Source organism: Perognathus longimembris, chromosome 11 (assembly GCF_023159225.1).
Source record: "Perognathus longimembris pacificus isolate PPM17 chromosome 11, ASM2315922v1, whole genome shotgun sequence".
Classification (NCBI taxonomy): Eukaryota; Metazoa; Chordata; class Mammalia; order Rodentia; family Heteromyidae; genus Perognathus; species Perognathus longimembris.
Window position 1 is genome coordinate 51,776,474 of NC_063171.1, and position 12,694 is coordinate 51,789,167.

Here is a 12,694-nt window from a genome sequence, read left to right on the forward strand (position 1 = left end):
TATACAGAAAACGGCCAGAAGCGGCGCTGTGGCTCAAGTGGCAGAGTGCTAGCCTTGAGCGGGAAGAAGCCAGGGACAGTGCTCAGGCCCTGAGTCCAAGGCCCAGGACTGGCCAAAAAAAAAAACAAAAAAAAAAAAAAACAGAAAAGAAGCCTAAGTATAAGGTCAACCTAGGAAAAGTTAGCAAGCCCCACTCAATGAAACAAAACAACAAAAGGGCTGGAAGCATAGCTCAAGTAACAGAGTACTTGCCAGCAAACATAAGGCTCTGTGTTTAATTCTCAGTACAGGAAGGAAGGAGAGAAGGAAGGAAGAGAAAGAGAGAGAGAGAGAGAGAGAGAGAGAGCTGTAATGAAAGGAAAACTCCATACTTAATATTGATATTAAACTCACAATTAGCTTATTGCCTTACAATTTCATCTAGGTCCAGAAACAGAAACATCATGCATTTTCGACAAAAAAAGAGATCAGACAGCATGAGCTTGTAATGTATATTTTATTTTGCACAAGCTTGCATATATACTGCACATACATTCAGTTTAAGAGAAAATGGAAGGCACACAAGGCAATTGGACTACTGTATCCTTTAAGTGGTACAAAGCAAAAGGTAAAAGTTTGGAAAGTATACAAAAGCTTAAAACACACAAAGTAGAACCCCCTTCCCACCCTCCCCACAACAACTTTTTTTTCCTGTTTTAAAATTTAGTAGCTGCCAAACTATTTTTTTTACTTTTACTTTAAAATCAATTGTCTACTGCACCTTTTTTATTTTCTGTTTAATATGGACAGGGAGTCTCATTTTTTTATCATATCAATTAATATTACAGTACATCCTTGGTAATACAAAATTGTACACCTTCATCAAATAAATTAGGATAAATTAAACCAATAAATTATGCAAAGTCTTCAGAACAATAGACAATAACAAAAAAAATCCACAATTGAAATTGCCTCTAGCTAAAAAAAAAGAAAATAAAAAATTGACTTTATCAGTTATTGTACTATATTCAAATCAAAGGGTCTTTATTACAAAAAAAGAGCTTCATAATGCTATTTACAGCATATTGCTAAATAATATAAAGGCAGTGTTTTGTCACGGTTTATACTATATACATATGAGAAATGGCTGGGACAATATTGGGAGAAGCCATGATCTTTGATTCTTATAGATGGCTCTGAGACCAACTCCAAATACTTGTTTCCCCCTAGTTCTAAATTTGAAGTGGCGATACACAGTTCTCCAACTATCTGCCCACTTGAGTGGAAGAATCGTGTATTTAAAAATCACAGAATGACTGTTTTCTTACAAAGGAAGGCCAGCTTGTTGGCCTTTTCTGCTCCTGTCAGTTTTTGTGCAATTTTAGGGGGTGTCCGAGTGAGAGAGGGCTCAGCTGAAAAGACGCTTCCTTATTCTGTAATAGACGCAGAAGAGTCATTGTAAGATGTCGTCAAGATCCAATACCAGTTTTGATCCCAGCTCTGAATACAAGCATTTTCACTTGAGTTTTATAGATGGTTTACAACCAACAGATCTACAGAAAACAAGCTGCATTTCCTTCAACATAACATATATAAGTGCAAAATAGTAACTGCTTAACTCATGTGGACCAGTTACATTATTTTTTTAAGGGGAGCTTTTTGAAAACAATGCTTCTTGTAATTTGCAAACACGGAGCTTGTACCAGAAGGAAACATTTGTACTATTCACACCAATGAATATAATATACATGGCAAAGAGAATTCCCACTGTCCTCATATACACTGTTGCTTTCAGAGAAGTCTGTAAATCACATTTTCTTTGATGACATTTAGGATTACTTCCATGAGACCTCCTAATTTGAAAGCTTCTAACTCTTGAGCTTTGAGACTCAATCTTAACCTGTTTGTATTTAGAGGGAGTGGGGGACTACTTACTAAATGTCTTCATGTACACTGAAAAGAAATTTCATAAATTTACAGAAACTGCATTACCCTTGCCCTGGATTTCTGATAAAAGAGACTGTTATCTTTTAAAAGGAGAGAGCAGGATTTTCAAGAACGCTTTCAATTGTCTATACAGTCACTGTAGTGTTCCTAATAAATTCAAACAGATGTGAGAATGTCATTATTTATTAAAATCTCATGTCTTACGTAACAACAGCCATAAGGATCAATATTTACATTGCTTTATAAAAGTTCCCCTCTCGCTTTAGTGTTTCTGTTTTCTTATTTTTCGTTATTGTTGTTGTTTAAATTCTTTAATTATATTCACCCACATCCCTAGTACAGTAACAACGATTCTGCAAACATAAAACACTTTAATTAAATAATACTCGGAGGCACAAAGCAAATATGTGGGTGAACATTGACTTAAATAACCACTACTTTCTAACATCTTCCATGTATTTATTTTTTTATTTTTTACCATTTAATGTGAAACTCCTCATTAAACAGCCAGAGAGACAGTAAGAATTAAATGTTTGGTGGCTGCAAATAGAACCTTCTTTTCACAAAACATAAGAAATGTCTAAAATAGGTTCTTAAATCTAGAGAGGAAAAGGTAAGCTTTCCACTTCACACGCATATATATGTATATTTTTACATGTGTGTATATGTGTGTATGTGTTTTCATGTTCACACATCTACACACATACATAGCACATGGTATGAAATATTGCTTCTATACTACTTTTTATTAGGCTAAGAAAACACAAGATTTGCACCACAGTTACAAAAAATTGGCTTCTACAAGAATTTTCAAAACTTGAATGCTGCTCAAACAATTGAGGAAAAAATAATTTGCGGTATCAAACTGTTCTAAAAATTCTCTTCTTCAAAAACGTATTCTCCCGCTTTGTTTTTTTAAAAAGACACAAAATATGCATAGCTATCAACGTTATGTCAAACAGCCAGAAAAAAGAAAAAGAAAATCTAGTGTTTATTGCAGCTGTAAGAATTGGAAAGAAAGTTAAAAGATGAAATCGAGAGCCACAGAAGGCACAAGAACAATTGTACTTGTGGGGAAAACTAGTATTTTGAAGGATTTAAAAAAAAAATCCCCCCCGCTGGTGCATCTTAAGTCTAGGCACAGACTGTCACCTCAAGTGTACATGCAAAATTAATTTAGGGTTAGCAGAAAACAAGTGATAATGCGGAATTTCCACAAGGACTTCAGACTTTTTTTCCTATGTAAACAATTCCCCATCTTTCCTACTCTCACCAGGTAAAGTTAACTTTTTCCTATGGACTCAGTTTTCATTTGGTGAGAATTGAGCTAAGATTTGATGGCGATTTTTTTTCCTTAAAGAATAACTGTTCAATTGGAGTTTTGAGAGACAGGCTTTTGTCACTTTCCAATGCATTGGGAGGCACAAGATTCTGTATTTGTAAAAAAAAGGGGGGGGGGGGCGGAGAACCTACCAAAAAGCAAAGAAATAGAGTTCTATTTTCAGAACACAGAAGAGTTCATCCTCATGTTGTGATTCTACTTGGAAATATTTTCTATGCTTCAATGAATGTTGGTTGACAGGGGATTTTCAGTAGATAAGTGCATCAACATTTGGTCATGAACATATAAGCTTGCCTAATTTGTCTACTTAAATTAGAAAGTCAAGGGAAAGTAACACTAAAAACCCAACTATAACTTAGTCGCTGTTTCACTTGCTCCAGATTAAGAATATACCTCACCACCTATCTACCCAGGAGAATACACTACAGGTTTGGCCTTGTACTAAGCCAAGGACAATATGATGTTGCTATGAATTCCAGGGAACAGCAAGACTCAGTTGTAAATTGACAGGGCAGTTAATGTCATACTCTTCCCCCCTGAATCAAGTCGAAAGAGTATGACTAGTGGTCAAGATCACTTCACTACTGTGTGCTGATTGGATTCCTATCTCTTGTGTTTAAAGTATTCTATTCCAATGTATTGTTTATTTGGACTTAAAAAAAAAAAAGAAAGCCACAACAACAAAAAATTGTCTCTGTTGATTCTGCATGGATGGATTGGAAGTTGCGAGTTGGGAGGTGAGTACGGCCCTAGTTGTGAAGAAAGGTTTGGGACTCATCAGCCCTGTCCATCCTCCATGGATATTGTGAGGGCCTCTTGGATGAGGCAGAGCATCACAGGACTGCACTGCTATTTAAAGTCAGCAAGTTTAAGGCTTTGTACTGATCATCATTGGGTCCCCACATTCCAGGTCATCAGCAGAATTTATAAAGGAAGTTAAACTATAGAGATCGGCTCAGCTAGTCAGTTACATGGGTCAACTTGCATTCTCCAAAGGCAAGTGTGATGTTTAGAAAAATTATGTTCTCAGTGTTTTAAATACGAGAGTTGTTACTGTGTCATTTTAGGAGGTGTGTATTGAATTACTTAAGGGGAAGGAAGGGCTTGGAAAACACAATTAGTGTGAACAGTGAATTCTTACTGCATCTGTACACAAAAACCCATCTCAGAAAACAAGTTTGAATGCAATTTGGATTTTTTGTAAATGCAAGTGTGGGACATTGTACATCATGGAAAACTGATACAAAATAAAAGAAAGGATAAAAGAGGAGAACCATTAAAGAAAGCATGAAATAGCAGCTAGCTTTCTTAGGTGTATTGAAATTGTGTCTTCTGAGATAACCACAAACTCTCCCATGCTATACACTCTTTGTGCATTTTGGTCAATACTAGCTTCTGACTTAGAAGAGATATTAGCAGTTGCTTGACAATGTTCTATCAAAAGTGAAGAAACATTTAGATGGTCCTCACTGTGGTCGCCCATCAGCAGAGTGTGGAATTGTATATGCAAATGGATCATTCTCACACATGCTCCTCTTCGTCACCCTAATGAAGATTAAATCCCATAACATCTGTGAACAAATTTCCAGGGTAGCCATGGACTTGATGGTCAATTGGGATTGCTTTTATTCCTTACTGTAGAAAGGTATCCAGAAATTAGTGTTTTAGGAAAAGAGTGTTAATTAAACAGACATGATAATTCTTTTAAGCATATAAACGAAGTGGAGCAAAGAGTCAACTTGCAATGCATGTGCCTTTCAATATCTGAAGCAAAATAAATAGAAATGGTTACAAGTTATAGTGCTTTCTCTATGACAATGGATCTAAGCTCATTTATTATGAAGAATCTGCTTTAAAGTATACATAAGGAGCTAGAGGACAATGTATATGTTTCTGGTCTCATCTTCAGTTTTGTAAAACAATTGCTTTGCCTTCATTAGGAATCAGATCAGGGGAGCCTATTGTTTCTCTTAGGAAAAGCTTGATAGTGGTTATTTTCTTTTAAAATTTGTTCTTCTGGAATTTTTTTTTAAATGAGCTGCTCATCTGCCATTAGCAATATTTTTAAACATATTAAGAAAAAGTTATTTCTTGAATCCAAACCAAACAAAGTTTTTAAGTGTATGAAGTGGTTCCATTAAGTTTTCAGAATTTCAGATCTTCCTAATAATAAAAGCAAGAGACACAGCACCATCTGTAGAGTTGGGCTGTGTCACATATTTGCCTCTACCCCTCACTATTGCAATATGCCATTAATCAAGCAGATGCATCTTGAACAAATGCCCTTCCTTGCAAAGAGAAACTTTACACATGCCAACATTCTTCTTTTTCTTTTTTCCCTGAAAATCAACCCTAGGTTATAAGTCTTCAAATGTTAAGGGCCTTGGGCAAAAGTAAACTAAAGGTAGAAGGAAAAGAACCATCCCCTTGTAATGGAAAACCAAAGGAAATGAGAGAAAGTTGATGAGGAGGGATTACCAGCTGATTTCATAACATATCCATGCCTCCCATACACATATATCTGAAATCAAAATCTCAACACATAGAAGTTGGACATCCAAAGAGGACTGTTACTATTCATACATTCAGGAAGAGTTGTTGAAATTTCTACTCATGAAGCAGCTCTTGTAGGCAGTTCGGAGATTTGAAAATCTCAGGGACTTCACTATCCAGCTTGCAGATGACCTTGTAGATGGCCTTCTTCCAGGAAGGATCAACATCTTTGCCTGCGATAATGGCATTGAAAAACTCCCGTAATGTGATCTGCGCAACTTCCAGGAATCTCTCTGGAACCTGCTGATACAAGGAGACAATGGCATTAATAAAGTTTTCAGTTTCAAGTCTGTAGTTCTTCAAAGGAAATTGAGCTAAGTTCATTCTTTGAGAAAGGGGCTTACATGACACCTGCATTTTCTAAAAATGGACAGCCTCTATTCTCTTATGTAAAGTTGTTATATATAGCACCATTGTTATGAGGGTTGACCGCTTCGTAGAGTTGAGAAAGAGACTTGTGCGAAGGAGACATGAAAACCTATTGAACAAGGATTTCATCGTGAACATTAGGGCAGAGAAAGGGGACCTAACACTTGGAATTCCTCTCGTTGCCACATAGATCCATTTTCTGAATTGAATTCATATTTCCTGTCAATTGCCATTGTGAAATAATTGAGCATCTATATTATCTAAACCCACACTGTCAATGAAGAAAATGTAAAAAACAATCCCAGTTTTCTGTTTTTATTAGAAAACTGCTCACTTGAAAACTCAGTTGTATATTAGAGTTATCTGTATTATAAGACACTCAACATATAAAAAATGAGTACTCCAGAGTCAGGAAATATCAAAGCTAATCCTAAAATACTACTCCAGCAACTATTTTACTCAGAGAGAATTGTTCCACTGAAGAATGATTTATAATCAATGAAGTGGATAATTACAAAAAGTAACATTTACTGAGTGCTCAGTATGTGTGAGGCATGAAGCCACATGATGAATTTGAAGGCTATTCCATTATCCCAACCTCTGTACAAGGTGTGATTATCCCAGTTATACTATAGGAAAGCTGAAGCCATGGGGGCCGAGTGGCTCATGCCTCTAATCCTAGCTACTCAGGAAGCTAAGAGCTAAGGATCAAGGTAGGAAGCCAACCTCAAGCAGACAAATCTGAGAGACTCATCTCCAATAAACCAGCAAAACTCTGGAAGCGGTGATGTGGCTCAAATGGTAGAGTGCCAGCCTTGCGTGAAAAAGCTAAGCAAGAGCATGGGGCCTCGAGTTCAAGCTCCAGCACTAGCAAAAACAAATCAACAAACAAACAAAACCGCCGAGTCTCAGAGAGACCAAGAGAATTGCTATACAAAAAGAAAAAATACTTCCCCAGTATGAGTTTTTCAATCCCTATTTAAGTCTTTCTCCCTAGCTTGGCTCCAGTGGTGCAGAAGATGTTTTAGTGGGAAAGTAAGTGGTAAAGAAAAACTAAAATAAATGAAGGTCGTTGCTCTCAATATCAAGGTGCTTTTTAGGAAAAATCTACAAAAGCTCCTTTTTGGAGTCTAGAAAAAGGGAGAAGTTAGAGCAATCGCTCAAGTCACATTGACAATTGTCCACCTGTCCAGTCAGTTTCCAGTGCTTCCGGGAAAGTCACTAGAGCACTGCCTTGGCCTCCATGGTGGTGACAACTATCCGTTCCACCTGTGATCTCATCTGGAGATCTCACCACCACCCTAGGTGATTTTCCCTTAAGTCTCTGTAAACACATGGGGGTTTGCTGGAGTGCTTAGTTCTCTCACTCACTTTATCCAAATGAAAAGTCATTCACACTCTTTTGGAGTACTCTTTTCTGCTCCCCCCAAAGATAATCCTCCACATTTTTATCAAATGAGCATTGCTGAGAGAGGGAATCTGGCTGAAGCACAGTGAGGCAGTGTAACTACCCACTCTTAACTACTTGGTTTGGGAGCTGTTAGCCAAATGCTACAGAAACATAATTATCTACATTTATTGAAACAAACATTTCAAGAAGTGTGGTGTCATTGGCCATGGGTAATGGGGCTTCCCTGAAACTTTGTGTTCCTTCAACAGTCAGGGAGGCAGCATGGCCGAAAGCTTTGAAGGAAGAATGGTGTGGGCAGAGGCTTCAAAGAAACCCAGAAATCCGGAAGTCTTGCCCACCCCAAGTCCTGCCCACAGCAAGTTTTGTCAGCTAGGAGTCAGGGAAGGGGACCTTGTGGATATTGTTAAAGTAGAGAGAACACTCTCAAAGAGTGTCAGAGGAAAGAGGGTGGTTGTGGGATTTACATGAGAACATAGAGGTTCTTTGGGGGATTGTGTGTACTTTACCACATAATTTTTATAATTCACCATGCTTGTTGTTTTGGTGGTTTGTCTCCAGCTTTAAACACTCATTTCTTGTGGTCATTGTTGTGGGATGCCCTAGCATATCTTTTATATCTAAATCTTGATGTTGTTTAACTTTTTACCTACTCACATCTAGCTTCAATTACCTTTTCACAAGATATCTTTAGATAAGGGATCATAGTTTTTATTCCATATTCACCCATAATGCTCAAAAGTCTCTTGGGGAAAGACATTTGATAAACAAAATAGTTGATGATGGGAATCTCACCTTTTGTTCTTAGCAGATTACTCTGGGGTCACACTTACATTCTCCCTCAATACTTAAAAAAAAGAAGCTTAAAATGATAATAAAATAAGGTAGAATTAAAAGAGCCAGCAGAGATCTCAAAAAGCATCATTTTAAGGATGTAAAAACTATGAGATTCTCTGAGATGAAGACATTATTAAAGAGACTTAAGTAAATACATGTTTCTCAATTGAACTGTGCTGGCTTCCTTCTTAATGCTTTGTTATTGGTGGTGGTCATGGGGATTGACCTCAGGGCCTGGGTGCTGTCCCTGAGCTTTTGTGCTCAAGGCTAGCACTCTACCACTTTGAGCTACATTACCACTTCCAGTTTTCTGGGGTTATTGGAGATAAGAGTCTCATGGGCTTTTCTACCCAGGCTGGCTTCAAACTGTGATCCTCATATCTCAGCCTCCTAAGTAGCTAGGATGACAGGCGTGAGCCATTGGTGCCCAGCTTACTGCTTCCCCCCCACACCCCCCCCCTTTTTTTTTTTTTCCAAAAAGCTACTTGGGCTTTTCCTATCTTGGAGAATCTCTGAATCTGTAACAGAGAAAAACTTCTACAGAGCTATTAACTTCAAGAAAAATGGAAATGTTGTAAAATTTCCCAGCAAGAAACTTTGGTTGCCTGTTTATGATTGGAAATGGATAAATTCTTTGTGCAAATGGAACTCTTGGCCCCTTTAGTACTTGCTCTAAGACAATGCACAGGCAAAATGGACTAGGCTAGGTAAAAGAACTTTATAGTGAGATCCTCTAATACTGGAACAACTGACCTTTTTTTTTTAGGTTTCTATGAAGGTACAGTGCCAGGTAGCAACTGATCTTCTGAGAGGATGCAAGTGACTTCCCTCTGCAGGTTGAAATCTCACCCATGAAAACAAGCTCCTCCATGAAAACTGTCCCATCTTCATTTACTAGAGTGAGGGGGTGGCCCTCCTCATATTTCAGGGGGTCACCTTAGAACTCAGGGTTATGATCATGATCTTACCCATATTTTTTTGCACCTCCTCACATCTAATAGCTTTCCAATCATTAATAAACATCTGCAGAAAATCCCTTAGTGACAAGTAATCCCTTATCTAGGTTTCTTTTAATAGAACCCAACAATCTGCAGAATGAACCCTAGAGTCTAACTCCTCAGCATCAGGTGGCAACAGTCAATCAAGCCATGGAATGCAAGACAATGCTTGCTGCTGGGGGTGGGAGGGAGGAGGGGGAAGGCCATGCCTTTGGACATGCCACAGGGAAAAAAAAACAAAAGGCTTCCAAAGTCTCTGGCTCAAACTCCCAGGCTATTGTGGGAGCTGCTTTGCTCAAGCGTTCTTCAGGAGGGGAGAGTGGAAACTTTGCTTTGATAAAAAGCCATCCCAATATAGGAACCTCACCCCAAATAGTCTTGCCTTGACATTTGGAGAATAGAATTGTGACGAGGCACTTGAGTACACGCAAAAGGGGCTGGCCAACAGCATCTACCAAATTTACCACAATTGTCTGTACTCAAGTCTCCTCAGGCTTTGTGGTCTTCAGGGAAATGGGAGAAAGACATTTCAAGTTTGCTGCATCCACAGCTGGGTTGCAGGCACACACAGAGTGTTGGGTTGGGTGGGTGTTTTGCTATTATTATTATTATTATTATTATTATTATCCTAAATCAGAATGAGTGGCAAAGACACTCCCCCCCACCCCTGGTCTTTCTCCTCCTCTTCCCAGTTGCTTTACCTTCAAGGATGATTTGTTTTATTAAACTGACTGTCCCTAGCCTCTGCAGTACATAATAAAAGCCTGACATAGCAGGCTGCCTGCCTTCTGTGTCCTGCAGATACTCATCATAAGTGTCAGGACATACCAAGGTTAGCGGTCACTGGAAGTGTGCTTGCTGGCCCAAACCTTGCCAAACGCTCTTGGCAGCTGAATGAATGTCACAGAGAATAGAAGGGGAATTACAAAGGTTAAAAAGAAGACAGCTTCTCCTATTTTCTGGAGACAGAGAAGCTGATTTTTCACACCTCTGAAACATCCATAAGCTCATTCATCAGCCTCTTGAGGGGGACCATAACCTTGCCCTTTGCACAGGTCTCCATGGACACCCCTCCATCCTTGATCCCCTTTAAAAACTGGCTGACTGGCCTTGATTCATCATTGAAATCATCTTCACTCAAATGGATAGCAAATAAACGGGGCATCACCTCTCTCCCCAGGAACCACAGCTCAAATGGCCTATTAAGTTTATCAGTAGATTCCAATCTTATCAAGGGAGATCATCTTTACAGATCATCTTTTGAGCTCATTTTTCTCCCTCTCAAACTTCTTCTAGCAAAAAAAAATGGAGAAGGATGCGTGGAGAACTGGCTATGGGATGTAAAAGTCAAATCCTGCCTAGCATCTTGGTGAATTAGTTTGTGTGTGGGTTTTCTTTTCTTCTTCCTCTTCCACTTTATTTTTTAAAATACTATGAAAGGGCAGTAAAATGCTGACTGTAAGAAGACAATGTCAAGGAGAAAAGGGTACTGGTATTTTGGATACTCTTCACTGCTCGCCTTGGAGAGAGTTATTCTTGTCACAAGCCCTTTTGTCTGCATCTGCTGACGGCTTGCCTGTAGCCAGCAGCATACTTTAACTGTTTTGTCACCTCCTAACATCACATGCATCAGCTGTTGGGCTTTTGTTACGGGTATTGTAGAACTAATCCGCTGTGGCTGTTCTACTGTGCAGTAAATAAAACAGAAACGGCTTCTCAGACTATTCTGCATGAATATTTCACATGGCTTTTACAACTCCGATTCACAAAATCAAATAAATAAATAACTCCCCACCCCCTCCCCATGCATTAAAACAAAACCCCTCAAACTAGCCCAGATGCCTCCAAGTCAACCCACATTGAAGGCCCGATTGAGGAGCCTTCTGACCAGTTGTTTTGGGGGAGTTGAAAGAACAGAGTTCTCAACTTTAGTACCTGGAATTTGTATTTGTGATTAGAAGAAAACACACAATGCCTGAAACTAGCTCTGAAATCTGCACACCCATTGTTTTGCTCTGGGCTTTAAGTGTGTGTGTGTGTGTGTGTGTGTGTGTGTGTGTGTGTGCATCCAAAATACATAGTGTGTGTGTGTCCATCCAAAATAGTGTTTTCTTATTAACTACTTTGATTGTTTCCATCTCCATTTTCTTCCCTTTCGCTCATCTGAAAGTGGTTAAAGAAAGTTGCTTGTATATTTCATTCATCCTAAGAGCCTATCCCAGCATGTTTAACTTGTATAGGAGCTCAGAAAAGAAAATCAAACTCTACTGCGGGGTTTTACAAAACTGAATTCACATTATGGTATGGTGCACAATATCTCAAGCACAGCTAGCAAGGTATTTGGGGTTTTTTTTGGGGATGATTTCTAAGTGTCTTTGGAACAGTTCAAAGGAGAAAGGACATCTACCCGCGTGTGCACATAGACATGTACACTATGATCCTAGGAAAAGAGACAAACAGTTGAAGTACTTTCCCAAGCATTCATTCACCCTACTGTGCACACGATTCCTCTAAACAAACTTACCCGGCCCTGCTGTTTGTTAAGTCAATATTGATGGAGGAAAGCCCTATCTCCTGACAGCAGTGGCACAAGCTGGGGACTTGTACTGCAGACAGAGTGGACTTAAATGGATAAACTCAGATGCTTTAGTAACTCTTCATAGTGGTTATCAGATGAAAAGACAAGAACAGATATGTTATTGCTGCTCCTTGCCCATCCCTGCCAGAGGCAGAAAAGAGGAATCAGGGAACTATGAAATATGGTCACAGATGCTGTTACCAAGGGTTTCCCTTTGCAGTTGTGCCTGTACTTATCTGTGTGTACAGCTAGGATGAACCAGCCCTTAGAAGCAGAGACATGATGGAGGAGACTAACACTGAATTGTAGGCTTTACTTCCAATGTTCTTTCTATACAGGAAGGATCAGGTGGGAAAGAAAACAGAAATGTGCCTGGAACAGCAGAAAACAGCATCCAGATTTAAGGTTGTGGTTTGCACCTTTAAGAAGGACTCTAATTCTTGGTAAGCACCTCACAGTGGTCAATCAACGCGTGCTAGGCATTGTGTGGGAGATACTTTAAGGAGCTTTGCTTAGACTATTTTATTGGCTGAGTCAAACAAATTGAGAAAGTTCCTTTGTGTCTTCTAAGTTTTCTTTTGCTCATTTCTTAATTTTAGGACTTATATTTCTGCTTTTCCACAGTGTCAGTAAGCTCAATGGATGTATGTACTTCCCTGGGAAAGCCAGTTTTAAAATAATCT

The 12,694-nt window shown here is 38.9% G+C and overlaps 1 protein-coding gene across 5 annotated transcripts in view; it reads right to left on the reverse strand.

Annotated features, from left to right (window-relative positions):
• Positions 1-707: 707 nt before the first annotated feature.
• Positions 708-12,694, reverse strand: part of Prox1 (prospero homeobox 1) — a 53,219-nt gene continuing 41,232 nt past the window's right edge. For 4 of the 5 annotated variants that reach the window (XM_048356695.1, XM_048356696.1, XM_048356697.1 and 1 more), the window contains exon 5: positions 5,473-6,061. In XM_048356695.1, the coding sequence (XP_048212652.1) occupies positions 5,876-6,061 (186 nt within the window). In that variant the 3' untranslated portion in view covers positions 5,473-5,875. Of the gene's footprint in view, positions 1,413-5,472; positions 6,062-12,694 lie in introns of those variants that run through there. The other variant, XM_048356698.1, reaches the window with a different exon arrangement.